The 25057-nt window shown below is 42.1% G+C and overlaps 2 protein-coding genes across 3 annotated transcripts; one reads left to right on the top strand and one right to left on the bottom strand.

Annotated features, from left to right (window-relative positions):
* The first annotated feature begins 124 nt into the window (after positions 1–124).
* Positions 125–3069, top strand: LOC117538653 (neuropeptide Y receptor type 1). 2 transcript variants are annotated; one of them, XM_034204532.1, is made up of 2 exons: positions 125–140; positions 589–3069. In XM_034204532.1, exon 2 carries the CDS (start codon positions 596–598, stop codon positions 1679–1681), a length of 1086 nt encoding a protein of 361 aa, XP_034060423.1. In that variant the 5' UTR covers positions 125–140; positions 589–595; the 3' UTR covers positions 1682–3069. The 2 variants fall into 2 exon arrangements, with proteins under 2 accessions (XP_034060423.1, XP_034060417.1); XM_034204526.1 differs by lacking the exon at positions 125–140 and having other exon boundaries at positions 342–3069.
* On the bottom strand, positions 2576–23165 carry nup155 (nucleoporin 155). The gene is given in 34 exon segments (XM_034204505.1): positions 2576–3398; positions 5099–5205; positions 5350–5486; positions 7796–7906; positions 8318–8438; positions 8549–8662; positions 8748–8877; positions 9007–9161; positions 9399–9503; positions 9595–9748; positions 9845–9980; positions 10061–10199; positions 11683–11874; positions 11995–12128; positions 12333–12436; positions 12807–12846; positions 12849–12921; positions 13015–13081; positions 13193–13334; positions 13514–13599; positions 13692–13786; positions 14482–14592; positions 14697–14867; positions 15072–15172; positions 15306–15473; positions 16899–16996; positions 17074–17165; positions 17268–17341; positions 17432–17695; positions 17843–17935; positions 18028–18098; positions 19086–19182; positions 19324–19461; positions 23024–23165. Coding segments are annotated over 34 exon segments (4101 nt in total). The 3' UTR covers positions 2576–3259.
* Positions 23166–25057: the final 1892 nt, after the last annotated feature.

Genomic DNA, 25057 nt, shown 5'->3' with positions numbered 1-25057 from the left:
TAGAACTGAACTGCAGAGATGATAATAAGGGTGGAATTCTTCCTAACCTAACCTCTTTTTTTCTTTTTCTTGGTGGGCTGTCTGACGGCTGGACGGTGGCTGTGGCCTTCAACGTGCCACACTATATGTACGTCGGATTGGTGAGATAATAAGGGTGGAATTCTTCCTAACCTAACCTATTTTTTAAAATTATTATATGTACAGCACTTTGGCTCGACCAAAAATCGTTTATAAATGTGCTATATAAATAAAACTTGATTTGATTATAGTGTAGAAACAACTGTTTGACACTACAGGGTTATTGATTGTGGTTCAGATAATACACTACTAGGGTAAGTCAGGGTAAACTCGTTGGGAGGGCGTGTCATGGTCTCAGTGGGACTACATGATGACAGCTCATTGAGGGAAACCAATAGTAAGATGCTTGAACTCTAGTGATTTGGCCTGGCTTCTTACCTACCTCTATAAATACCATAACACATCACAAGCTTAGAGAACTGTGAGACCAGTCGACTGTATAGTGAAGTTCAAGTGTCACCTGATCCTGTGAGTCATGGATGCTGAACAGCTGATTGAATCCCTCATCAGAGGACTCATGTGTTTGGCAGGGATTCTGGGAAACAACATGCTGGCTATACGCTCCCTGCCTGGGAAGAAATCTGGCATCCGCACCAACGAGCTCCTTTTCATCAACCTGGCCGTTTCCAACCTCATCACCAACTACCTGGTGGACCTCCCTGACACCATAGCAGATTTCGCTGGACGTTGGATCTTTGGGGAAACATTCTGCAAAGTGTTTAGTTTTTGTGCAAACCTCTCGGAAACCAGCAGCATCTTGACGACCTTCTTCATCAGCGTTTTCTGGCACCAGAAGCTGGTGGGCTCCCTGAAACGTGGAGGGGCCCCTGTGAAGCTGGACAACCTCTTCTTGGTGGGCTGTCTGATGGCCGGGAGCTGGACGGTGGCTGTGGCCTTCAACGTGCCACACTATATGTACGTCGGATTGGTGAGAGGCAATGACAGCCACTTAGACTGCGAGGATATGTTTCCTGAAGCAACAGCCGCACAAATCTACGAAATCTTCTATCTCACCCTGGCTAATGCTCTCCCTATTGCTGGTATTGTATGTACCTGTGTACAGATTGTCATCACTTTGTTTCAAAACCAGCTCCGCGTACAAGGTAATGACTCTGAAGCTACGAAGGCGATAGCGGAGGATAAACATAAAAGTGTTGAAAAGATTAACGATGACAGATCAGTCGGCACTATTTCTGTTGGAGGCAACACAAAAGATCCCAAAGACTCTCCAACACTCGTTTACACAGGCGTGCCTCCTTCTGGTCCAAATGGAGACCTGACGGGTCACAGCAGCCCCATAAAGGAAACAAACACAGACAGCAGTGATGGACCTCCACCAAAGGTCTCAAAGGCCAGCAAGATGGCAGCTAAGCCCAGTAACTCTCCAAGCGCTCAGGTGAGGGCAGCCAAGAGCGTGGTGGCTGTAGCCAGCGTGTTCGTGGTCTGCTGGGTGACTCATCTGCTGCTCCGCATCACCAACAACATCCACACATCGCCCATAGTGAAGGAGGTGGCAAGCTATATAGCAGCCTCCTACACCTGCATCATCCCCTACATATTCCTGTACGGAGTGAAAAAACTGTCTTGCTCATGCACAAGGTAGAAATGTGTATAACGCAGACAGAGGAAATGATCAGATTTGATCATTTAAAACACCCTTTAGCTGTTGAGGAAACAAAATAGATGGGGATAAACAGGGTAAAGTGCAAATGTTCTAGCCAATTGGTAGCTAATCTCCTTTTTTTCCTTCAGTATACTTTAGATCTGAAATGCTTAGCAGTATAGTCATTTCTTTGAGAAAAATGACAGCAACTAAATCATTTGTTAAGTCAAATACCAAACATTCCCTAGTTTCGGTTCTTCAGAGATAAGGATTTGCTGCTTTGCGTTCTCTTATGTGATGGTTAAGTGGATATTCAGGGTTTGGACTGTTGTTCAGACATAAAGACATCACAATGCAAAATGTTGGTAGTGAAGATTAGAAAATATAATATTGCTGCTCACTGCAGTTTACAAGAGAACATATCATTCATGTATTCTAGCTACCTGTTGTGCCCAGAGATGCATGAAGACATTATACAAATGTAAAGTTCCTCACGGATGACATTTCTTTCCAATCTGGCTGATGTACGCAATATTTTGGCTCTTGTATTTGTGTACTGACTGTTATTAAGATATATCAACCCACTATCAGGTAAAAATGATTTTGTTTTTTCATGAGGCTACAAATTGTGCACTTGAGTGTAAAGCTAATTGGAGAAAGAAGGAAAACACTGCACTGTTGGTGATGACAGTAAGAAGTCCTGAGTGCCCATTGCAATTAAAGATAATTGTGTGAACACAAACAGTGACACCATTAAGTCTAATATTGCACTCCCTCTGCAGAGTCACATAATAAACCCAAAGCAATGAAATCCTCCTTTCTGCAGCTAATTGTTCGTAATGTTTAGTTTTCCTAGTGTTTTCAAAACATCCACAAAAACCATGACAAGTTTCATTTCTTTATAAAAAATGTTTTATGTTTTTTTTCAAAGATTTCGGTGTAGCACTGTGATCTGCACCGGGATAAAAACTTGCTCTACATTCAAAACAATCACTTAAATCAGCCAAAAAGACAAAATGTAAATGATACACATGGAAAAAAAATGTTGAGTTGTTTGAATGACCTTTGGCAGAAGAGACGACATTGTGGCCAAGTTATGTACATAATTACAACATCCATCACTTTGTTTGGAGGTAACGTAGAAAAATCTGAATGACTCCCCTGTGATCAAAAGACTTAGGTCAGGTATCTTTACATAGGGTAGTCATACGATATCAAAAATTCATTATCAATAACTGCTTTTTCAATACATGAAAACCCAAATATCTTGTCAATTTAGACATCCATATTTTAGACCTAGCTATTTGAACACAATGCAGATAACCAAGTTGTATTTCAGCATAATGTTTAGACTTAGAACAAAATGTATTAAATAAGTTATAAAACTTCTTCGGTCTCCCTCATCTTTATCAGAAGACTTAAGAGTTATCGGCTACCAAAGTCCGTTATAAAGCACTCGCTAAGCTGGAACGTATCAAACTGAAGGGAAAAAGAAGCAAACTCGATCAGCTGTTTAATTAAGGCCAACAGTGCGAGATCCAGAGGTCACCTGTCCCGTGAAGAACGGCATGGCTAGCGTCAGTGGAGTTTCTCCAGCTTCGCCTGCAGGGACTTGAAGTTCCCGATGGTTTGTTGAAGGGCCGAGTTGGGGCTCAGAGACTGCAGCTCCACCAGGTATCCACAGATGTTGTCCAGACACACGTTCGTGAACCGGCGTCTGAAATGGAGGGAATACAAGCTGTTAAACCGGGTTTACTGTAGGTTTATTGCAAGTTTTCTCAGTTTAAAAACACACTAGTTGCCTTGCTGATGCTACTATAAGCTTCTGTATTTCTTATTTGTATTACCCCAGGCAGTGATTACTAGCTGAGATGCAATGTAGGGAAATTTGCACTTAAATCACTATCCATCCTTTACATTGCAGGGGTAGACATTCCTCCGGGCCGGTGGAATTGTATTATCACTGGCCCCACCATTGTAACCACTGGCCCGGAGCATTCGTCCCAAAAAAAAAATCGATTAATAATGAAGAAAATTAACACATTTGTTGCAATAGTAATTTATGCACTAACTACATTACTACAACATTTGAACAATCAGTTCTTCCTCATTTTCCTCAATTGTTCATATTTGGTTTATTAAAATAATGATATTGTGGTCATTGTTAAAAAGATTCTGCTATTATTATGAGTATTATTATTTGTATAATGCGCTTTCTGCCTTCCTGTCATTAGGAGTTAGAAATGTAATGGCTATAGATTAGATTAGATCCTTCATTATCCTAAACTGCTGGGACATTTCCCTATAGCCAATACCTTTATATCGTCTACTCTTCACTTACTTGTCAGCATAGGTCAGCATTGATGTACAGAGCCGACAGAAGACCTTGTTTGTATTGGCATCATATTGAGAGGTGCAGCCAGTGACGCGTCATAAAACCAGGAAGTAAGCTGCTGGTTCCCTCGACAAAAAGTAATGGGATTTCTCCACAGGGTTTTGGAAAATAGCTGGAAATAAGGTCTGTGGAAAACAAACCTGTTTGATAAATGCACGTTTTGTTCAGCCGGATAATCTCCACATGTCTACCCTACTTTTATAATTTTCGAATCATAAATCTAACCGATAGATTATAAAAGGGTTTTAGGACGCGTCACTGCAGCCAACTCCATCGATCAAGCTGGCTGAAGCTTTCTCTCCCTCTTCTTCTCATGCTCCCTGTCACTCTCCTTTAACTCCTCCGGTGACTTTCTTTTATTTGAAGATTGTTTTTTGCACGGCGCTTGGCCGGTTACCGCTGGTATTAAAAACATTTGGCGAATGGTAAGGTGGCGCGATATTCTGTAGTGAAGGAGCGTGCTCCCGCTCACGGGAGCCTGCTCGCGCTGCGCTCCGCAGCAAACAGCTGTTAGCTTTACACCCAACAATGACAAGCGACTCACGAAACGCTATGTTGTAGCGTTGATAAACGAAACAATTTAACAAAATTGCTAGTCAAAATATCAATACCACAGGAAATATTTTTTTTTAAACAATATTTTTAGTGGCCCGAGCGGGCAAGTGGAAAGTACGTTATGCTGGCCCGGGGTGTCTAAATAGGGCTTCCGGGACAGCGGGCCATTTATAATGTCGAGCCCTGCATTGAAATAGCTTTAGGAACACATTTCTTTACAGCCTGAATGGTCAGGAGTATGTATGTATGAACCTTTCTCTGTACATTCAAGCCTGTGAGTATTGTCTCAAGAGTTTTTCTATCTACTGTGTGTTTGACTGACTGAATGTATCTGCTGGCGGTAGCACAAAAGTGATTGACAGACACGATGTGATACCTAGAAAATAGCAAAAAATGCCTCAGTATGATCAACAAAGCCAAACACTACAGCACCCACTGCAGGCCAGCAGCTGAACAGCAGTGATTACCTGTCATAGGTTGGTACTCTGCTGGGATCATCCACGTATCCTGACAGAAGAACGTGGATACACTCCACCAGGTGGAGAGGTTTCTTCAGCCGCTGCCAACAGGGATCCTACAGGCCCCAAGGTGGATTCAATAAAATACAATTTAGTCTTCAGTCCACAAGAACAACAACTGCTGCTTATAATCATGTGCATGCATTTCAGCGAAACTATAAAAAAGGATGGATTTAAACAATGTTTTTTTAAGCATGTACCCTGGTTTTGAAGAGTTGGTCATAGACCTCGAGGAGGCGCGGTAACTGAACTCCGATCTCCTGCATGGTGCAAGTGACGAAGCCCACATCCCAGTTCAGCCGACACACTTCCTGCTCTAGAAACTTCACTAGGAACTCTGAAATCACAGGACATCGACACTTATTAGCATTGCAATGTGAGCACAGTGTTCATCACTGGGGGGGAAAGGATTTGGGATTCACATAATTGATTTGAGTCCATGCGAGTAGGTCAGTGTTTCTCAAAGTGGGGGGCACAGAGGCATGACAGGGCGGGCGCGACAGACCAGGGGGAAAAATGTTTTTTAAAAAAATAAAAAAAAATAAAAAAAATCATATTTTGAAAGATTATTGATTCGAAAATAATATGATACAGTACGTCTGGGTCTCTGTGTTTCATTCAAGCTCGGCTGTGTGTGTGTGGAACGAGCCATTTTGTGTGTGTGTGCGCGAGCGAGAGAGAGAGAGCGCACCGCCGCACCGGTACCGGAGATTGTTGTTAGCTTCTGGTGCTAGCGAGCTAGTGGCCGGGTCTCAAACTGTTTGGTCAAGATTAATGTAAACAATTATTGCCGAGGCACACGTTTATATGATCATTATAGTTATAAAAAAATAAGAGAATAAATGAAAAACAGGTATGAAATACTGTATGACAGTAAAAAAAAAAAAAAAGTTTAAAAGGGAGTGATTTGTAAAATATCCATAAAGAAAAAGTAAATCTGTTTACAGTTCTGTTTCAAATGGTGTTGAGAGAGGTATCCATAGATCTCTTCATGTTGCTCTCAAAGTGCATCAGATTGATGCTTTTAACTTCCGGACCCCTTTATGTTAGCTCCACTCCCCACTTGTAAAAATAGCACTTTACCCCTGCTTACACCTATATGCCGTGAGCTGATTATCGAGCCTTCATTGTAACAGTCGTGGGTACACTGTGTATTTGCGTTAGGGATGCCAGAAACTGACCACGATCAAATTCGAAAATCGGACAGCCCATGCGAATATTAATCGATTATTCGCCGCCGTCAGTTTGACCTGTCATCACAACGACGTGGCCTTGAAGTGAAGTTAGTAATGGCCGGCTGTGCTGCGTCTTTCTCTGTAGGCACTTCTTTGGCATGCTTCGCACTCAAATGCGAACGCATTGTTGATGTTGAGCTGTGGTAGACCAAAGTATTTTCGCAGAGCTTGCATTTTACTTAATTTGCACTTGTCAGTTCGAAGTAGTTCCACGAGGAACCCTTCTTTGAACGTGCCGCTTTGTTCATCTTTAGTTGTGTTGTTCTCACTGTTCTGTATATCGCCAATAAATCAATCGCACGTGTGACGGAGAGGGGGGGGGCGGGGTCGGTGTGTAGCAGGCTGCAGCAGGCAGCAGCAGTCTGCACTCTGCGAAGCCTGCGCTGCTGGCTTCCTCCAAGTTTACAGTAAAACAAACTGGTGGTGTGACCAATGGCCATTTACAATTATTAATACTATTACTATTATTAGCATTAGTCTATATTTTGGTTGAAACTAAGCCAGATAAAAAAGAAAAACATAAATAATAATACAAAAATATATAAATAAAATCGAATTTTAAAAATAATTTTAGATTATGGAGACTGTAACGAATATTCGAAAAATCGAATAATCTCTGGCATCCCTAATTTGCGTGGAGTGTTGCAGTACACAATTCAACTGTAGCGCCCGGTACATTGATGGGAAACCCTAAATGATTGAGCACCCTCTATGAAACGTCAAGCTACCCCACAGCACCCCCAAAATAAATCTCTGGCGCCGCCACGGAGCCTGCAGCCCCGTTTTGAAGAAATGTGCAGTGCAGAACAGGCTCATTGCAGCCACTAATGCTGATAAGACACACTTTTTAGCAAAATATCAGCATTTTCTTTCTTTTCATTTTTTTGCACAGATTGCAAAGTGGCAAAGTATTATAACTTATTGTTCTAGCAAAGGGATTGCACAATTGTATTATGTATTTATTTATTTGACCACAGACTTATGGAGCATTGTTTTATTATCACTGTTCTAGCAAAGGAATGCTCACGTTCATATTGATGTATTTTAATAAATGTTAACTTGGCCCATTACGTGACTATTTGTGTTGGGGGGGGGGGGGGGGGGGGGGCCGACTTTTTTTTTTCTCCAAAGGGGGGGCCTGACAGAAAAAGTTTGAGAACCACTGGAGTAGGTACCCAGGGTGTATATAAAATGAATCATTGTCTCCGTAGAGAGGACAGGTTGGAACAGGTTGTCAGTAACGAGAGGGCAATCACCGTGACCCTGCAGGCCTGTGCCCCTGAGACATGGTGACATGTATGATGCAAAGGGGAAGTCTAATTATATTACTGTTAACAAAGTAGTAAACAGCGAGACGGAAAGTTCTAACGAGGGGAAAATTGAACATAATTACAGGAAGGTATATGCTCACCCAGAGGGAAATATCTTGGTGTCCCGGCGTAAATCCTTCCCAGTGAGACCAGTTTCAAACTGAGAGTCCTCATCCTGTCTGCTGGACTCATGGCCACGCTGTCCGCCATTTCTAGAAGAGACAAAACAATAATCATTCACACATGCAGCTAATAAAAGGCATTTAAAAAGGATTTGCAAGCAACAATTGCAGATTTAACACGCTGAATGGCTTTGGACTTCTACACACATTTACTTTCCTCTGAAATGCTTTTAGGTGTACCGTCATACTTTTTTGAAACAAATGTTTAGACTGACGAAATAAATATTTAAGACCATTAAGTAGTTGTGGTTAGAGTAGTTTAGTTTTTAGGGTTTTAGGTTAGTGTGGGGTATGTTTTTGGGTTGTAATGTTCACATGAACTTTCTCCATTCTATATATATTGTAAATTGTACTTGCATCTTTATTTAAACATCTGAATGAATAAATAAAATGAATGAATGAAAGGGTACTATTTTAAGAAGCTGCTGACTTGTCACTTGCCTTTCTCCATGATCTCCTGCCACAGCGAGTGCACCAGGATTGGGTCGGAGTGTCCCGCACAGTGAATGATGGCCAGTTTGCACTCGGACAATTTGAAATGGTCAGCAAACTCCCCGTAGAGCTACATCGGAGAACAATAACCCAGCATTTATAAAATATTCCCTTCACTTTATCTTCCTAATCCCCCAGCTCCTCATCATCATTATTCTGCTGCTGCTGTGTGTGTGTTACCTTGGTGATGTCCATGAGCTCAGAGTCTAACTGAGAGATGACATTTTTCACTGAGGGATGATGGGAGTACTGTCTGATCAGGGTGTCCTGGATCTGGACTTGAATACGCACCAGCTGGGAAGAAAACACAGAAAGTTAGCGGTGACAACGCCTGATCACTCCTAGATTTCTCTCAGCGTGATCACTGCCACACACGTACCTCCATCTTTTCTTCCAGCTCGTGGAGGAACTCTCCGTCAGACGCCTGAGCCGAGATGCAGGAGGAACTCTTAGCAGACAGGATGGCTCGGGCGATGTACTCCAAACGCTGCTTCAGTGAGATCTCAGTGCTGCAGAATCAGAGAAGGATCAAGAATCTTTTTAGTCTAATGTCAGTGTCATTTTTATTTAATTTCTGGAGATATTTAATTTGAATCTTACTGAATTAAACGTATTATCCAGTTGTTGGGAGTACAAACCTGTGCATGTCAGCGAGACGAGCGAGTACGTGAGCCGCTTTGCCAAAGTTACGGTTCTTCTCGTAGTAGCGCCACAACAGGTCCATGTTGTGCACCTTACTCTGGTCCTGCTTGATCATATGCATCAGATGTTCCTCCAGGTACGGAGAATTCACCTGGACAACAGAAGACAGCTGTAAGATACATGGCAAGCAATAACAACAAAAACAAAAACAGGAAAGTGTCTCAATTCATTAGAAAACACAAAAGTTGTTGATTTTTGGGTCATAAACTCTGAATAATTTGCTCATTTTTAAAGGTCTGGGGATTTGTCATTAAAATAGGCAGGGAAAAAAGCCTGGAAATAGAAAACACAAACAGGAAATTGATGAATACCAAGATTGAATTCCTACCTCTAGCAGCTTGTCAGTCAGGTCGGCCTGAATCAGCCAGTTGTACAGAGCGATGTGAAACAGCTCGTCCTGAGACCGCTGGGCCAGACCCAGGATCTGCTCAAACTACAAGGAAACGGCATATCCTCATTAATAATGCAGATCCTGAACATTGCTGTGGTGAAAATTAAGCATCAACTGTCTCCTTTATACTCACATGAGCTGTAGCTTCTTCATTACTGAGCATGTTGGGGTCAGAGGTCATGACAGGAGGCCCGGGCTGCTTCGGTACGCTGGGGGACTGAGGGGCCGCCTTGCTCTGGTTCACCAGCTCCTGCATGGTGTCTGTGATGCACTTATAACAGCAAAGCCTGGAGCAGACCGAGGCGGGGGGAACAAATGTTGGTGATGAAAAGGAAATGGCTTTCAACGCTGCTGATTTGGGTGCCGTTTCTTTCCTGCGTTACCTTTCCTGGAAGGCCTGCTGTCCCGCCCCGTCCTCCTCGGGCTCTCCGTTCTTGTAGAAGTGGGGCCCCAGCCTCTGTGGGTCCTTCTTGTCTGCTGCTGTGAGGCACAACTCAAGGACGCCCTCGTAGAAACGCACTGAGACAATTAACAAAAAGCATTAGTATTGGTGTCAAAAAACTAATCACAGCATTACCGTGTGTGTTGTGTGTCCTCACCTTGTCTGTACTGGGAGCAGACGAGCGGCAGATCTGTGTGTTGGCTGATCTGCTGATAGAGCCGTAGAGACTCCTTCAGTGTTCGCTCTTTATCGGCTTTGTTCTGGATCTGCTTAGAGCTCTGCAGCAATTCATTCGCCTGAGTGGGAGACAAAAGCAACAAATTAGGACACATGAATCAATGCTGCTAAATCAATCCCGTTGAATCAATCAAACAATGTTTATTTATATAACCCAATATCACAAATGTTACATTTGTCTCAGTGGACTTCACAGTTTGTACAGAATATCAGTATGACAATACGACACCCTCTGTCCTTAGACCCTCACATCGTACAAGGAAAAACTTCCGGAGAAAACCCACAGTTTAAAGGGAAACATGGGAGAAACCTCAGGGAGAGCAACAGAGGAGGGATCCCTCTCCCAGGACGTACAGACGTGCAATAGATGCCGTGTGTAAATTGAGTGAATGACTCTGATGCACCCAAAAGCATCCAGAAGTTTGCAAGAACTGTACAGACAGAATTTGTAGTTTTGTAGTCATTCAATTATAATGAGGGCTGTCAGTCGATTAAAATATTTAATCGCGATTAATCGCATGATTGTCCATAGTTAATCGCAAATTAATCGCACATTTTTTATCTGTTCTAAATGTACCTTAGAGGGATATTTTAAGTTTTTAATACTCTTATATATGAGTGGACAAATATGCTTTATGCAAATGTTTGTTTATTATCATTTTATCAATGACAAATATTCTCATGACTATTAAACATAACAACCTCTGAACATTAAAAATATCCGCCTCAATTCAATTTGGAACCTCTCTCATACAATACAGTGTGTGTGTGTGTGTGTGTGTGTGTGTGTGTGTGTGTGTGTGTGTGTGTGTGTGTGGTGTGTGTTGTGTGTGTGTGTGTGTGTGTGTGTGTGTGTGTGTGTGTGTGTGTGGAGAGAGACACTGTGATGGATCGTTGGAGCTATGTGCAACTCAAGGCATATGCTCGAACGGGAGCTGCCTGGACGCTGCAATCATGTTGCGCACTATCCGTGCTGAGTGTGCTGACTTCTCGTACAATGTCCCACTGTCTGGCTTCCTGCATAAAGTCAAGTGCTCGGCGCAGTTGTCGGCGAAATGTCGCTCCTCTGTTTTCATTGAAACAGCTCCTTATATCCGTTAGCGCAGCTAGCTAGCACCAGATGCTAACAACAACAATGCACGTAAGGTCTCTCTCTCGCTCGCTCGGGCCACACATACACACACCCTCCCGGTCCTCCCAATAGCCAGTCGGTGCCTGCCGGTGAGCGTGGAAGTGTGGTCTGCCGCAAGCGGGCAGCAGGAGCGGGGCTGTCAGCATCAGCTTGTAGAATGTATTTTAAACTCGATGCGCTCTGAAACTACGGGGCGGCCGAGGACAAAAAATACACATGCGTTAATCGCGTTAAAATAATTAGTGGCGTTAATTTTTTTTTGCGTTCACGCGTTAACTTGACAGCCCTAATTATAATAGTTAAAGATAAGGAGAAAGGTCTGATTATGTCCTACTTTATCCGGTGCATTTTAACAAGAATATATTGTATTTCTAAAACCTTTAATGAACCGTAACACATTATGTTTGTACCTTGGAGCAGACGCTGTCGTCGCTGCTGTACAGCAGGGGGCAGATGTCTCGCAGGTGATTGCTGATGGCCTCCACAGACGCGTTATCTTTGATGTAGACATTAATGACGGCGGTGATGAGCGCTCCAGACAGCTCCTTGCCCCGAATCACTACATCCTTAAAACTTGCTGCCTTCATCTGCTCCTGAAACTCCTGAAAACAGAAACAGAGTGGCAGGGTGAGCAGCAATAGGAGGAACCATGGAGAAAATGGACGTGTATTAGGTGGATGATTAATGCAGAGATAATGTATGAGCATCTGTTTGGGATGTACCTTCGGCAGCTCAGACATAATGAGGCTGAACTGATGATCACAGAGAAGCTTCAGGAGGGCCAGAGTCTGGTAGCAGCGATGCACCAACTGCTGGATGCCCTGCAGAGACACTTTCTCATACACCTGAGCCTTGGCTGGAAACGGAAACAAAATAGAGAGATACATTAATAAAGACATCAGTAACGAGAGAGAAACATAAATAACTTGTTCTTCTTGTGTTAGTACGTCAAAGATCCACATTCACTCTTTCCCTATAGATCAAATATATCACATTGATTTGGATCCTTCCTTTCCAATATTCAGAAGAAAAAGGGGTGAAACCTGCCCTCATAACTCACTGTGAAATTTCCTCTGGAGTTCCTGCTGGACCTGCTGAGTGTTGGCTCCGTCAGGACGCATAAATCCAAGCAGCCTTTGCTGCAGGTTGGCAGGGGAGCTGAAACTAACAGGGAGCAGCACAGATGTTGTTCAGTAGAGTTTGATCAGATCTAGTTTTCATGCAGTAAGTACTAACAGTGACAACGTAGAAGTAATAGGAAATGAGTAAATATGTTTATTATTGTTAACCACATAATCAGCCATGAGTTGAGTCATGAGAAAGCTTTCATATCAACACAAATGCAACATTGATGTAGTTCTTATTAGCTTTGATCAGTGAAACGCAACCACCTGTTATTACATGATGTAAGTCTTGTACGTTACCTGAGTGTCAGGACATGTGTGCACTGACGTGTGTGAGAACTAACAGAATCCATCAACAACATTACCCTTAGTTTGAGGTAAGGCGTATAAAGTAGAGTAAAAGTTCCTACCTTGCAGCACCCAGAGCCGAGGGACTGAACTGAGAGTTTTATCCAGAAACTCCCTCAAACCGCCGAGCTCCAAAAGTACCGACTCCAGATCAAATGAACTAACGCTGCTTTCCAACTGTGGAGACGACGGATAAAAGGCAGTGTTATCGAACCATTACTACCGTTATTCTAAAAACATCAACTGTTAAATAAATACGTGGATACTCACAATAGTAACAGTCTGACTCCCATTGGCCACGGTTTTCTCAAAAGCAAGACTTCCATCCCAAATATTTCTGTTAGGGAACAGGGGAGAAAGACATGATCAGTGCTGATACAGACTGAAGAGGAACATATTTCAGATTCATAATGTGTCGATGTGACAACCAATGACAGCATTTACTTACCCGAGAATGCGAGCAAAGTAGATACAGATGCCGTTGTGTTTCCCTGAGAAGATCACCTCTGGGCCAGCCGTCATGGGTGTGAGGGGGGCCGACCCAGAATGCATCGGTGTGAAAGGTGAAGCCAAAGCTGGGGGCACGATGCCTAAGGGCAGAGTAAGAGGAAGCTCACACGTCTTTCATAAAAGTATTACAAAATGTGGTGTTTGAAATGTAAATACATTTTGTTTGTATATTCTGTTGACCCAAATAGACAGTGAGTTTAAGCTTCTACGTTTAGTCTTTATCTATAATTCCCACAGTCAGTATTTATTTATAATGTACCTGGTGCTGGAGAGCTCATCACAGGTCCAACAGTACTCGGAGATCCCATGGCTGCTGGGAATCTCATCTGTGCTTCCCCTCCATATCTGATCACCACAACAACAAAGGAACTGCTTTTAATTGTATGTGCAGTGCAAGTGATTGTTAATATGAGCATGTTGTAAAAATGTTTTCTGACCTGAAGAAAGCTCTGGTGGCCCACTGTGAAACCTCTCTGTCACAGGCGGAACTGGAACAGGCCAGGATCAGTGCTGTGCCACAAGCCTGCTCCTCCTGTACAGAAATGAATAACAACTCAAATATATACACAGGGTATACGCAGGAATCCTGAAGTCAAATGTAAGACCCTTTAAGACCTTTTTTAAGACCCTTTCCATACATTTTAAGACCTCATCGCCACTTGGAGTTCTAACTGGTTACATTGGCGACACTTTACCTCACATTTACTATATACAGTATTGATTGTCCTTCCTCCTTATCTTCCAACCATTTGGACGTAAACTTGCATTTCCCCATAACGATGTTGTTTAACAACCGGCGTAAACGGACCTTCGCGCTATCAAGCAGTGAACGTGCGATGTCCTGTTCAGATGACGTCAAATCCAACGGGATGCCATAAATAAACTACACAGAATCACACTACACACCTACGCAGTGATTACATTCAGGCACACTGTAGAATACAACCTCTTTGGACAATTTATATACTTATTGAAAACAAGCTACAAAATGTAATACCTTGGAAAATGCAGTTTAATAGCCTTACATTTTCGCTAAATTGATTTATCAACTTTTAATACTTTTTAAGACCCCACAAACACCCTGATACAGTATATGCAGGCCTTCATTAAGCGATGATGTTTGTGTGTCGTGCAACTGCTGGCTTACAGTGCGTAGCCTGAAAACATGTGTATCTTTTTCCGGTTTAAGGGGATCAAAACATTTGAAGGAGGGAAAAAGCTTTGTACCCTGTGCAGCTTGAAGAAACGCTCCACCTCCTCACTCTCTCCTCCGGCACAGCTCACCAGCAGGTGACGGAGCTGGTCTACCGGCCGCAGTTTTTGGAAGATATGACTCCCCTGCAGGACGGCAAGAAGTCTACACTTAGTATACAGAATTAAAACATGTTTTGGTTGACAAGATTGATTGTGTGTGCAACAATGAGAGGGAAAACATTTTTGACCTTTGCAGAGAGAAGCACAAACTTCTGTGGAGGGATGTTGTGCTGCTGGACCACCACAGGGGAATCAGTGATGGGGATCAGTGCTGTGTTCAGAGGAGAAGATATCTTGGATGGTCTCTCCTCATTAATGGCACAAAGAGCCCAAGAGTGTCCATCGACATTAGACATCATCTGCAATAGAAGGCAGAAGAAAAATAGGCATCATTTAAGGTTTCTTTCAGTGTAGCCTGGCTTTTAGGTAGTAAAGCACTCGATTTAAAAAAAAAAAAAAAAAAAGGTTAATTACTTCTGACCGAGAAGTAAGTATAGATAGCAGTAGAAGTAGTAGTAACAGCACACCTTAACTGTCACCTCAACTTTGTTTTGAGAGCCTACCTGAGTCTCCATCAAGGGTTTCTTGAAGGGGAAGGAGTCATGGTTGATGCACCAGAGGATGTCACTGTCTTCTGTCTCTGAAGCAGCCATTAACAGAATACCTGCAGGATTTAAACAAAGAAAAGACGAATGCTATAAACAGGCAGATCTGGATTATTCTTAATATTGGGGTTTGTTGAGTTTTGAGTGAGTTGGTCCTTGTGGGGAACTGAATAGCAGACAGAAGAGTTGTACCTTTGCTGTGAAGTGCCTTATGGACCTTTGCAGGTTTTTGGAGGGTAGAGGATGCAGAAAACCCGGGCGGCAGGCGGACGTGGACCAAAGCCAGCAGGCTAGGTCGCACTGCCAGGTGCCTCTGGTGTGGGAGGGAGAAAGGTGTAGTGCTGAAGTAGAGACGCACACCTAGAGAAAGGGATATGGCGCACACAAAGTATAAACATTTCATATCAGTGTTTCCCCTATATACAAATAGCGGCGGCGCAGCTGTAAAAATATATAATAATTTTTCTTTTTTAATAATATAATAATAAGTGGCGACCCTTTTTCATTTTTGATTGTTTGTTATGTGGATTTGTAGTATTTGTGTTACTGTATGTTCAATAAAGATGTATTTTTGCTAAATCTTGAGACATTGCCACTGTAGGGGGCCAGATCTGGGGGGGTTACACTTTTAATTTGCCCTGTACGATGGGCGCTGTAAGTGATGAAAGTGGGGGATGTTGACTTATCAGGCGCCCGCAGCTCACAGCCAAAGTGCGAGCGTGGGAGCGAGAGAGAGAGGGCGCACCGGTACCGGCGCTGTTGTTATTAGAATGTGGTGCTAGCTGCGCTAACAGATATAAGAAGTAGATGTTTCTACAACCAGGGTGGAAGAGAGCTCTCCTGTCAGACTGAGAGGCTCAGTGAGGTAAAGGACTCTCTGAGTGTTTGGATAGTTAATTTTAGTCTAAGTTATCTCAGTGGGTCTCAAACAAATATGTGTTTACAAATTATGTAAACACATATTTCCAAGGCACTCCTTTATAATTATTAGGATAAATAAAAACAGGTTTGAAATCATTCCAATGTATACTATAGGACAGTAAACCAAAAATATTGTTTAAAGTGGGAGAGATACAAAAATATGCATAAATAAATAAATGTTAACTGGTAAAATAAGATATAAATGAACAACAAAAATAAAAAAGTTACATTTATTTGTTATTGGCTATGGTAGGTGATTGGTTATGTTCACATACTTATTTGGTTATTAAAATGTAAACCGATCTTTTTCATATGGGTGTTTTAGAGTTGTACCCCCTAGATCTGGTCTCTAGTAATTGTGTGCTCAAAGTGCACCAGATTGAAGCATTTTACTTTAAAATGTTAAAAAATAAAAAATCCACCCGGGGGGGCATACCCCCGGACCCCCCTAGAGGATGTGACATCCACCCCCCAATTAAAACATTTTCATACAATACTGAATACGTTTGTAACCATTTTGACTTATATTACCTATGTCAATACGTTTCTGTTTTTGTAGTGTATTTGTCTTTTGTAGAGATTTTTCATTTATTCTTATAAAATCGCGCCTAGGGCAGCAAATTGGCTAGAACCGGCCCTGGTACTAGGCCTCAAGAGCCTTTCTTGTGCTAGCAGACACATAGAAACAAATTGGCGGGGCGCACTTCGCACGTGCACACTAAAAAATTCCGCACGCTCACATTATGCTAGGCCCACGTGCCTTAGCACCGCTGCTATGACTCCATCCTAGGGGAAACACTGCATATTATTCAATACGTGTCCTACTGGTTTTGTTACTTTTCGTTACTGCTCTGATGTCTTTACCTGCATGACTGACAGCAAGCAGGTGACAGTCTGACGACTCAGATCTGTCAATCACAGAGATCTGGACGATAGGTTTGAATACTGAACGATCTATTGTCCTGCAAAAGAAGGAGAGTTAAAGCCAGATGACAGATGTGAAACAAACACGTTTAAGGATCGACAAACCCAGACATACCTGGCAATGTTTCCAGCAACAGCAACAATTGTGTTCTGAGACATGGTTGCCACACGACTCATGCCCTGTCCATCAGCACCCAGGTCATACACCTAAAACACAGACAAGTTCATATTACGTTTTGGACCTTGATAAGTTTCTTAATTTATCCGAAACAGCAACACTTTAAAATGGGATTTCACAAAGTGCCATACCTGCAGGACACCTTTCTCTGAGCGTGTGAAAAGTGTGTTGCGGGAGTTGTCAATCGCAATCTGCACAATGGGGTCTGCGGAGGACAAGGACATCAAAAGGTTACATTTAATTTTAATGAAATCAAGGACGTTTCTTCCACATGGATTTCTGTCCCTCTCCTCACCGTCTTCAGAGAAGGAGAACTGGAGCACAGAGGGCACGAGGAAGGACAGAGAGCTTTTGGAGTGGTTGATTTTTCTGCAGCGCTGGCTCAGCCATCCCGCCTCGGCCTGGTAAGCGATCTCATAAAGGCAGCCGTCCTTTCCTGCCATAAAGATGCGTCCCAGGTCTGTGGAGGTGATGGAAATGATGTAGGTGTTGTCTGTGGGGATTGAGAAGAGGGGGTCTGGAAGGAGCTGCATCGCACCAGACATGCTGTCATTCAACCCTACGACAAAACAAAGAGAAAGGTCAGAAACAGTCAAATATGTGGACCAGTGTTACTCCAGGCCCACAATTAACTGTCACATTGGAGTAAGGAAACCAAACACTATTCACAGTAAGCTGGAAACACAACATTCAAAGGAGAACTCACCAGCCTGGCTCTTGGGGAAGCTCAGCCCGAGGATCACTACATCCACTGAGGTGGCCAGTACTAAGAGGTAGTGGATATGTGGCTGTAAAATCCCTGAGAAGGAAAACACAACACATAAACATTACTCAAATTAAAGTGCTTCAATAAAAATAAAAATTAATAATGAATGATGAGTTGACACATACCTTGTTTTGGTTTTACAAGGCCCACTGCCAGAATTGTTTCAATAAGGCCATCAAAATAGGCCACATCTCCCCTACAAAGAATAATGTGGGGAAAAAGCCATTCATTTAAAAGCACTGCATGTGAACTTCAGCTGGTTTTATGTACTGTCACAGCAGGATTTGGAAAAACTTGTCCATGCTTTTATCTTCAGTAGACTCGACTACTGCAATGGTGTCTTCACAGGTCTCACTAAAAAAATCTATTAGAAAGCTGCAGCTGATTCAGAACGCCGCTGCTCGAGTCCTCACTAACACTAAGAAAGTGGATCACATCACTCCTGTTCTGAAGTCTTTACACTGGCTTCCTGTGTGTCAAAGAATAGATTTCAAAATACTGCTGCTGGTTTATAAAGCTTTGAATGGTTTAAGCCCAAAATACATTTCTGACCTCCTACTAAATTATGAACCATCCAGATCTCTCAGGTCTTCAGGGACTGGTCAGCTTTCTGTCCCCAGAGTCAGAACTAAACATGGTAAAGCAGCGTTCAGTTATTATGCTCCAAATATCTGGAACAAACTCCCAGAAACTTGCAGGTCCGCTGCAACTCTGACTACTTTGAAATCCAGCCTGAAGACTTTTCTTTTTGTCGCTGCTTTTAATTGAAACTGAGCGGTTGTGTTTCGTTTTTTGGTTAATGAACATTTGGGGCTAGTAACCCCAGGGAATCAGTGTCTGGGGACTTTGTCCTGGCTGATTTTCTCTGTGTATGCTGCTCGGGACGTATGTGCCATACAAGCGTACACAGCTCATGTTCGGAGAAACCTTAAAGAAAGGCATCAGTAAAGTGGAACTTCTGTGTGAACTATTCATATCTTAAACTGCACTGTAACTGTTTATTCATGTACTTTTTCTTTTAATGTTTCTTTTATTATCTTTTATTTTTAATGACTGTTTTTAAATGCCTTTGTTTCATTTTTGTAAAGCACCTTGAATTGCCTTGTATTGAAAGGAGCTATAAATAAACTTGCCTTGCTGCTCATGATCATCACTGTGTTCCTCATAAAGTAAATGTACTCACCCATCTTCATAATTCCACATAAAGATGTCATTGTCAATAGTAAGCCATGCTCGAGAGATCTCTGGGAAAACTCCCATCATGCAGTTACATTGCATATCTGTGAAATTGTTAAGTTGAAACTCAAATACAACGCAAAACTAAAAAGGGATCAACTAAACTGTGTGCTATATGCTTGATAGAAACCTCCTGGTCCAGTGAATTTGAAACGATTTTATTTCCTGAATGATAAAAAGGATACGGCTGAACTGCTCCACCAGCTCTGGCGGCAGAGGGACCCGGCGGACTGCACTGAGCTCCGGGAGGTTTGGCACACTGAGTAAACCCGGTCCCTGCAGGGGGTAGTCCATGTCCGACACTCCAGAGAGGGACGGCATATCTATAAACACATGCAATACCAGCAGATCAAGCACTGTCCCAGGCATTGGATCCCAATCATAATATATATCAGTTATATACAAACATAATCAATCATAGTGTTAGAAAGTCAGCAGAAAGTATTTTTGTGTATTCAACCAGTTGATGGTTCCACTCTTTCAGCTGGCCTATTTTCATCCCCGTTACCATGGGTGCCAGAAAACTTGTATGTTCAAGAGCTTAACAGATTCTGACAGAAACAGGTTCAAACAGTAAACACATTATTTCTGTTAGGGTGTGGTCTTTCTTCTTATATATACAGTGGAATGAAAAACGAATGCCATATATCCGTGTCTTGTTGGTAGTTCATGTGGAAAGAGTTGCAAAAGGTCTTCTCTAAGTATGATCAATGTTTTGTCTCAGAATGACTGCTTTCTCGTTTGATGGATTACAATAACATGATAAAGCTACCTTTATTCGTCATCATACTCAATTCCACAGGATCATTCCTCGAACATTTATCTGCCTAAAAACAATCCTTATAAGCACCATATCCATTTTGATCAAACCAACATCTGTACTGTGGCATGGCAGCCCAAGTGTCAACAGCAGTGGTGTAGTCTATGTGATACGCTGGTGTACGCCGTATACCCACTAGAAAATGCCAGTGATTTCCGTATACCCTCTTAAAAATGAGCGATGATACGCAACATCATTTTGTGACCGTGCTTTCACGCTTTCGCCCTTTCTGTGTTAATACTTTTGGACGTCTGGGGCTTCCGTCACCTGTTGCTAAGCAACAGCAACACACTTTGTTCGGCTCTGACAAACCCCACGTTTCTCTAACGTTATCAGAATTTGATCCGTCCACCATTCAAGTTCGCAGAGCGCTAAACAGGAAGCAAACATGAAACGAAAACAGACGACAATATTTCAATGTTTTCCCCTACTACCACTACAGAAGAAGAGCCAGGTCAGGCGGCTGTCCTAAAGGTGACAGAGAACGAGCACGGCGCTACCGCAAAGTTACCCGGTAAGTGAAATTAGCATGGTTATCATTAACGTAACTGTAGCAGGGGATAGTTGGTTAGAACTAGCTAACTTGATCAACGTTAGTGTGGTGGATCAATGGAAGAGAAAGGGAGTGAGATACAAAAACACGATCAAAAAATCGCAGTCATCCACACCAATCAGAAGTGCTGTGCTCCACATGTACCAGCCATTGTTAAACAATCAGAAGTGGCCCATGATAGAAGGTGATAGACAGATTGATCCAATCACCTGCCAAGTGCTTTTGAAAGTGCCTGCCCTTTCCAAATGGCTTCCAATGGAGCTTTAGATGGTTTGGTGAAACAAACCATCTGAGTCAGGTTAGTGATGCTCCATCACATGTTCTATTACAGGGTGAATCTTAAACTGAAGCTTGACTTTAAAGCAACCCAACGGAAGTTTCATGTAAGTTTAGTTCTTTCACTCGTAGCTCGGGCTGCGGGGTGCTAGAGACGGGAGTACGTTGATACGACCTTCCTAGCCGGAGTTATGGCCGCGGCGCATTTTACAATAAACTTCCGTTGGGTCGCTTAAGAACAAGATTAGACGACATGAGACGTCCAGAGCACACAAAATAGCCCAGGAGCTCACGGAGAAGGGTGGGCAGGATTTAGTTGGAAATGTGGTGAGAGCTGTGTCAGAGACTGTGTTTGCAGAGACAGATTCTGTATTCAGAACAGCATACTATCTTGCGAAGATGAACCGACCTTTTACTGACCATGATAGTCTCATTGAGCTTCAGGAAAAAAATGGTGCCAACATGGGCACTAGTCTGTACTCACGGTACAGTTCCACGCAAATTGTAGAACACATAGCAAAAGAGATGCAGAAAAAAATAGTTCACAGTATTGTGACATCTTCAAGCAAGTTGTCTGTTCTCATTGACGAGGCTACATCTATCAGCCACAAATCTGCAATGATTGTCAACTTGAAAGCCTCAGTGGATGGAGCTACTCCTGAATTGTTGTTCCTGGAGCTGGTTGAGCTGGAGAGCCAAAGGGCAAAGGATATAGAAGAAGCTCTGCTGAAGTGTTTGGAAACTGCAGGCTTCACTGAAGAGTGGCTTCAAAAGAACTGGGTCTCATTTGTTTCTGATGGAGCCAGTGTCATGTTAGGCAAGAACTCTGGTGTGGCAACCAGGCTGACAGCAAGGTACCCTAACCTCTTCACATGGCACTGCATGAACCACCGTTTGGAACTGGCTGTATCTGATGCTGTGGATGAGGTTCAGGCAGTCAACCACTTCAAAGTGTTCCTAGAGAAGATCCACGATCTCTACAGTCAGTCCAATACAAATTCTCGAGAGCTTCTGGAAGCAGCGCAAGAAGTGGGCTCGCAAGTCCTGAAAATTGGCAGAGTTTTAAGCACGCGATGGGTGGCCAGCAGAGTTGGGTGTAATAATATTACTTTTGTCGGTAACGGAGTAGTGTAACGCGGTACTTTTATAATTCAGTAATCACACTACAGATACTAACATTGCCCCGACGAAGACCATCCCTTGCAGCACTGCTGAGTGTGAAAGGGGCTTCAGTCTCATGACCAATATATGCACAGACAAGAGATCGACACTGTTCTTGTCAAATGTAAGTAATTTGATGATGATCAGCATCACCCTGTAACACTTTATGAGCCAAGGAAGTACGTCACATGGCTGAGAAGCCATCGCTCTGCCACGCAAGCAAGGAGGCAATGCACACCTCAGATGAGTACAAACATATCTGGAAAGCTCTGTAGACTACCAGACTATGTCTAGAAGTGTTCCATCCTTTTCTCAGGGCTTGTGGACGAACACAGTGAACCCAGTATGGACACGTCGAGTGCTTTTTCAACCCTCATTTATTGACGTGAAGCTTATTTGTTCATTTGTTTCTTGTTTGAAGCTAATTTGTCTTGTAGCACTTCAAGGATGTTTGCTTGTTCATTTAAGCTGATACAGTACATAGTTTGACAATGATTTATGGAAGATAATAGGGCTGAACAAGTTTGAATAAATATCTAATGCATTGAAAAATATGTTTAAAATGATTATTGTGTGATATTTGTGCAGATCTATGCGAAACAAAGATGCTTTTTGAAGTGTAGAATATGATGTGTGGGTCAGGACATCTGTAGCATGACCATATTTATTGTACATTACTTGAAAATTGCAGTAGGCCATATTGAGATTTTGATAAAAATGTCGATTAATTGTTCAACCCTAGAAGATAAGTGGGCTTTTTCCATCATTGTTCATTCTTTTATTTGTGTATTGTTAATGTCACGGGCAGTTAAAAGTCACATACAAATGCTTATAATACATTGACATGTTGATAACACATAACCAGTCTCGAGACTAGTCTATGCATTAGTGAGTGTGATGGTGTTCATGAGGTGTTGCTTCGAGACAGGTGTCGCTCCGTGATGCTCTAGGATGGATGAGTACAATTATTACAGTATACCCACTACAACAAATGAGACTACACCACTGGTCAACAGAACCACAAGTTTGATAGCTACACCAAGGTCTCTGTGATCCATCCCTCCAAAGGACTCACTGTGACATGGGACGCTGAGCAGCTCCGACAGGTCAGGGAAGCATCGGTCCTCCAGCAGATGTTTGTCGATCAGCTGGGAAGAGTTTTCCAGCGCTTCAGCGAGTGCAGCTGCGGGGCTGCTGGGTCCAGCGCCGGACGGCATGGCTGAGCTACCTCCGCTAACTTACCTACAGAACCGTTCAATGAGAGTTAACGATAGTGTCAGCAAAGGTGGCCAGGTTTTAAATGTAAATAATAAAGAGATATCCTGCCAACTTCACTACCAATTAAATGTTCTGTCTGGTGCTAGCTGATGTTAGCATGCTGATGGAAGACCACCGGTTAGTTAGCCCGCTGCTATCAGTAACGTCTTATTATTTAGCTTGCTAGCTAAATGCTAGCTAAGTGTAAATTAAGAGTTTTAAAGTGAACTCGTTGCTTTACCCGACTGAAAATATTCCGCGTAGTAATGGGTTATTTGGCAAATAAGTTGTGTTCACCAATGGAGCAGCAGAATTTAAACAAATACATACAACTAGCAGCCCGCCAACCTCATGCACACACAGCGGCAGAGGTGAAAGGTTTTTTTCCGGTTGACCAAATTCTTCTTCGATTCCCTAATTTTCGCAGACTGGGACAAGTAAAAGGTTATGCTGCCACCCAGCGGTCAATGTTATTTTATCTGTAATTCACAGCACAAAGCATGTAAATAATCCTGTAAAAATGATATGTGAATAATTGAAATCAACTCAACCTGTTGCCTTAGTATTCAAAGAAGAGGTATTAAACACCTAATTGTTTTTTAATTTTTCTTTTATAGAATTTTTTTGTTTTCTATTCTTAACAAATATTGCAAGTGTTTTTTATTTCAGCATCAAAATAAAGAAAATCTGATTCCCTTGACATTATTTATAATGACTTTGTCGCACTTTCAAATGTTAGAGTACATGTACATTTTAGGAGGTTTCCATCGTTTTGATACTATGAAGAACTTCCTGTGTTTCTCTGTTCTCCAAAAAGCAAGTGGCTTCATAGCAATCATAAATTAAAGCATAGAGAGGAAAAACAAGTAGAAAAGGGGCATTCTTGTTCAATTCAAATCATCTGCTTGATCAAACATTTTTTTACCAGAATGCAAATAATCCTAAAGAGAAAACGTAATTGTGCACAGGACATCAACCACTAGTGTGGAGTAACGTCCAACTGATTTTTATAAAATGACCTTCCAGTCTTAATCAAAGCAAGATGAGCTGTTATGGCAAACATTGCTTAATGATTAGATAATTAAATAACCATTTAGGATGCTCTGTTATGATTTCTTTAGAGGCACGGATAGAGCTGTTTGCCGTCCCATTTGATCTGTAAAAAACCCTCCAAGTCTTACTTCACTATTCTAAATCTCCATCAGACAGGTGAGACAGAAAAAAACGAGGCATTCGTTTTTGAAAATGACACAATAAATATTCTTAGGTGAGGAAAAAAACGCAAACAAGTAACAAAGACGTAAGAAAAATTTATTGCAGTATTTGTTTCACCAGAAGAGCGGGGGATAACTTTTTTCTTGCTGTGTTCTATAACATCAAAATCTATATTAAAAACAATATAACTTCCCCTGCATATAGGCACAGATACTGCACTGCTCTTAACATAAATAAAACATATCAAAGATACTCCATTACACAGTGTAGGTAAACAACAAAGTGTTCGAAACAAGAACAAAAAAGAAAGCTAAAAGTTCTTGGAGCTCAGGTCAAGTGAATAAATTCATCTGGTGCTAGTTTAAACTCCAAAAACACTTTATTAAGAACATCATCATAACACTAATTTCCAACATTCAGTTTACTTTTTTACAGAATTATGTTCAGATATAAACATGTGTTTAGTTAAACTATTATACAGTGGGAGTAAAAATCAAACAACGAAGTTGCTGCACAACAGCGAAGGAACTCCCACACAATGTTTTCCCAAACATTTCCTTCTTATGTTTTTCTTGTGTTTAACTTAAACATGTCTGTATTTAAACAGATCATAGTTCACAATACTTTTCCTCCTTCT

The sequence above is a fragment of the Gymnodraco acuticeps genome, unplaced genomic scaffold, assembly GCF_902827175.1.
Source record: "Gymnodraco acuticeps unplaced genomic scaffold, fGymAcu1.1, whole genome shotgun sequence".
NCBI classification, from domain to species: Eukaryota; Metazoa; Chordata; class Actinopteri; order Perciformes; family Bathydraconidae; genus Gymnodraco; species Gymnodraco acuticeps.
The sequence above is the reverse complement of the archived record's forward strand: the minus strand, read 5'-3'. Positions and strand labels throughout refer to the sequence as shown.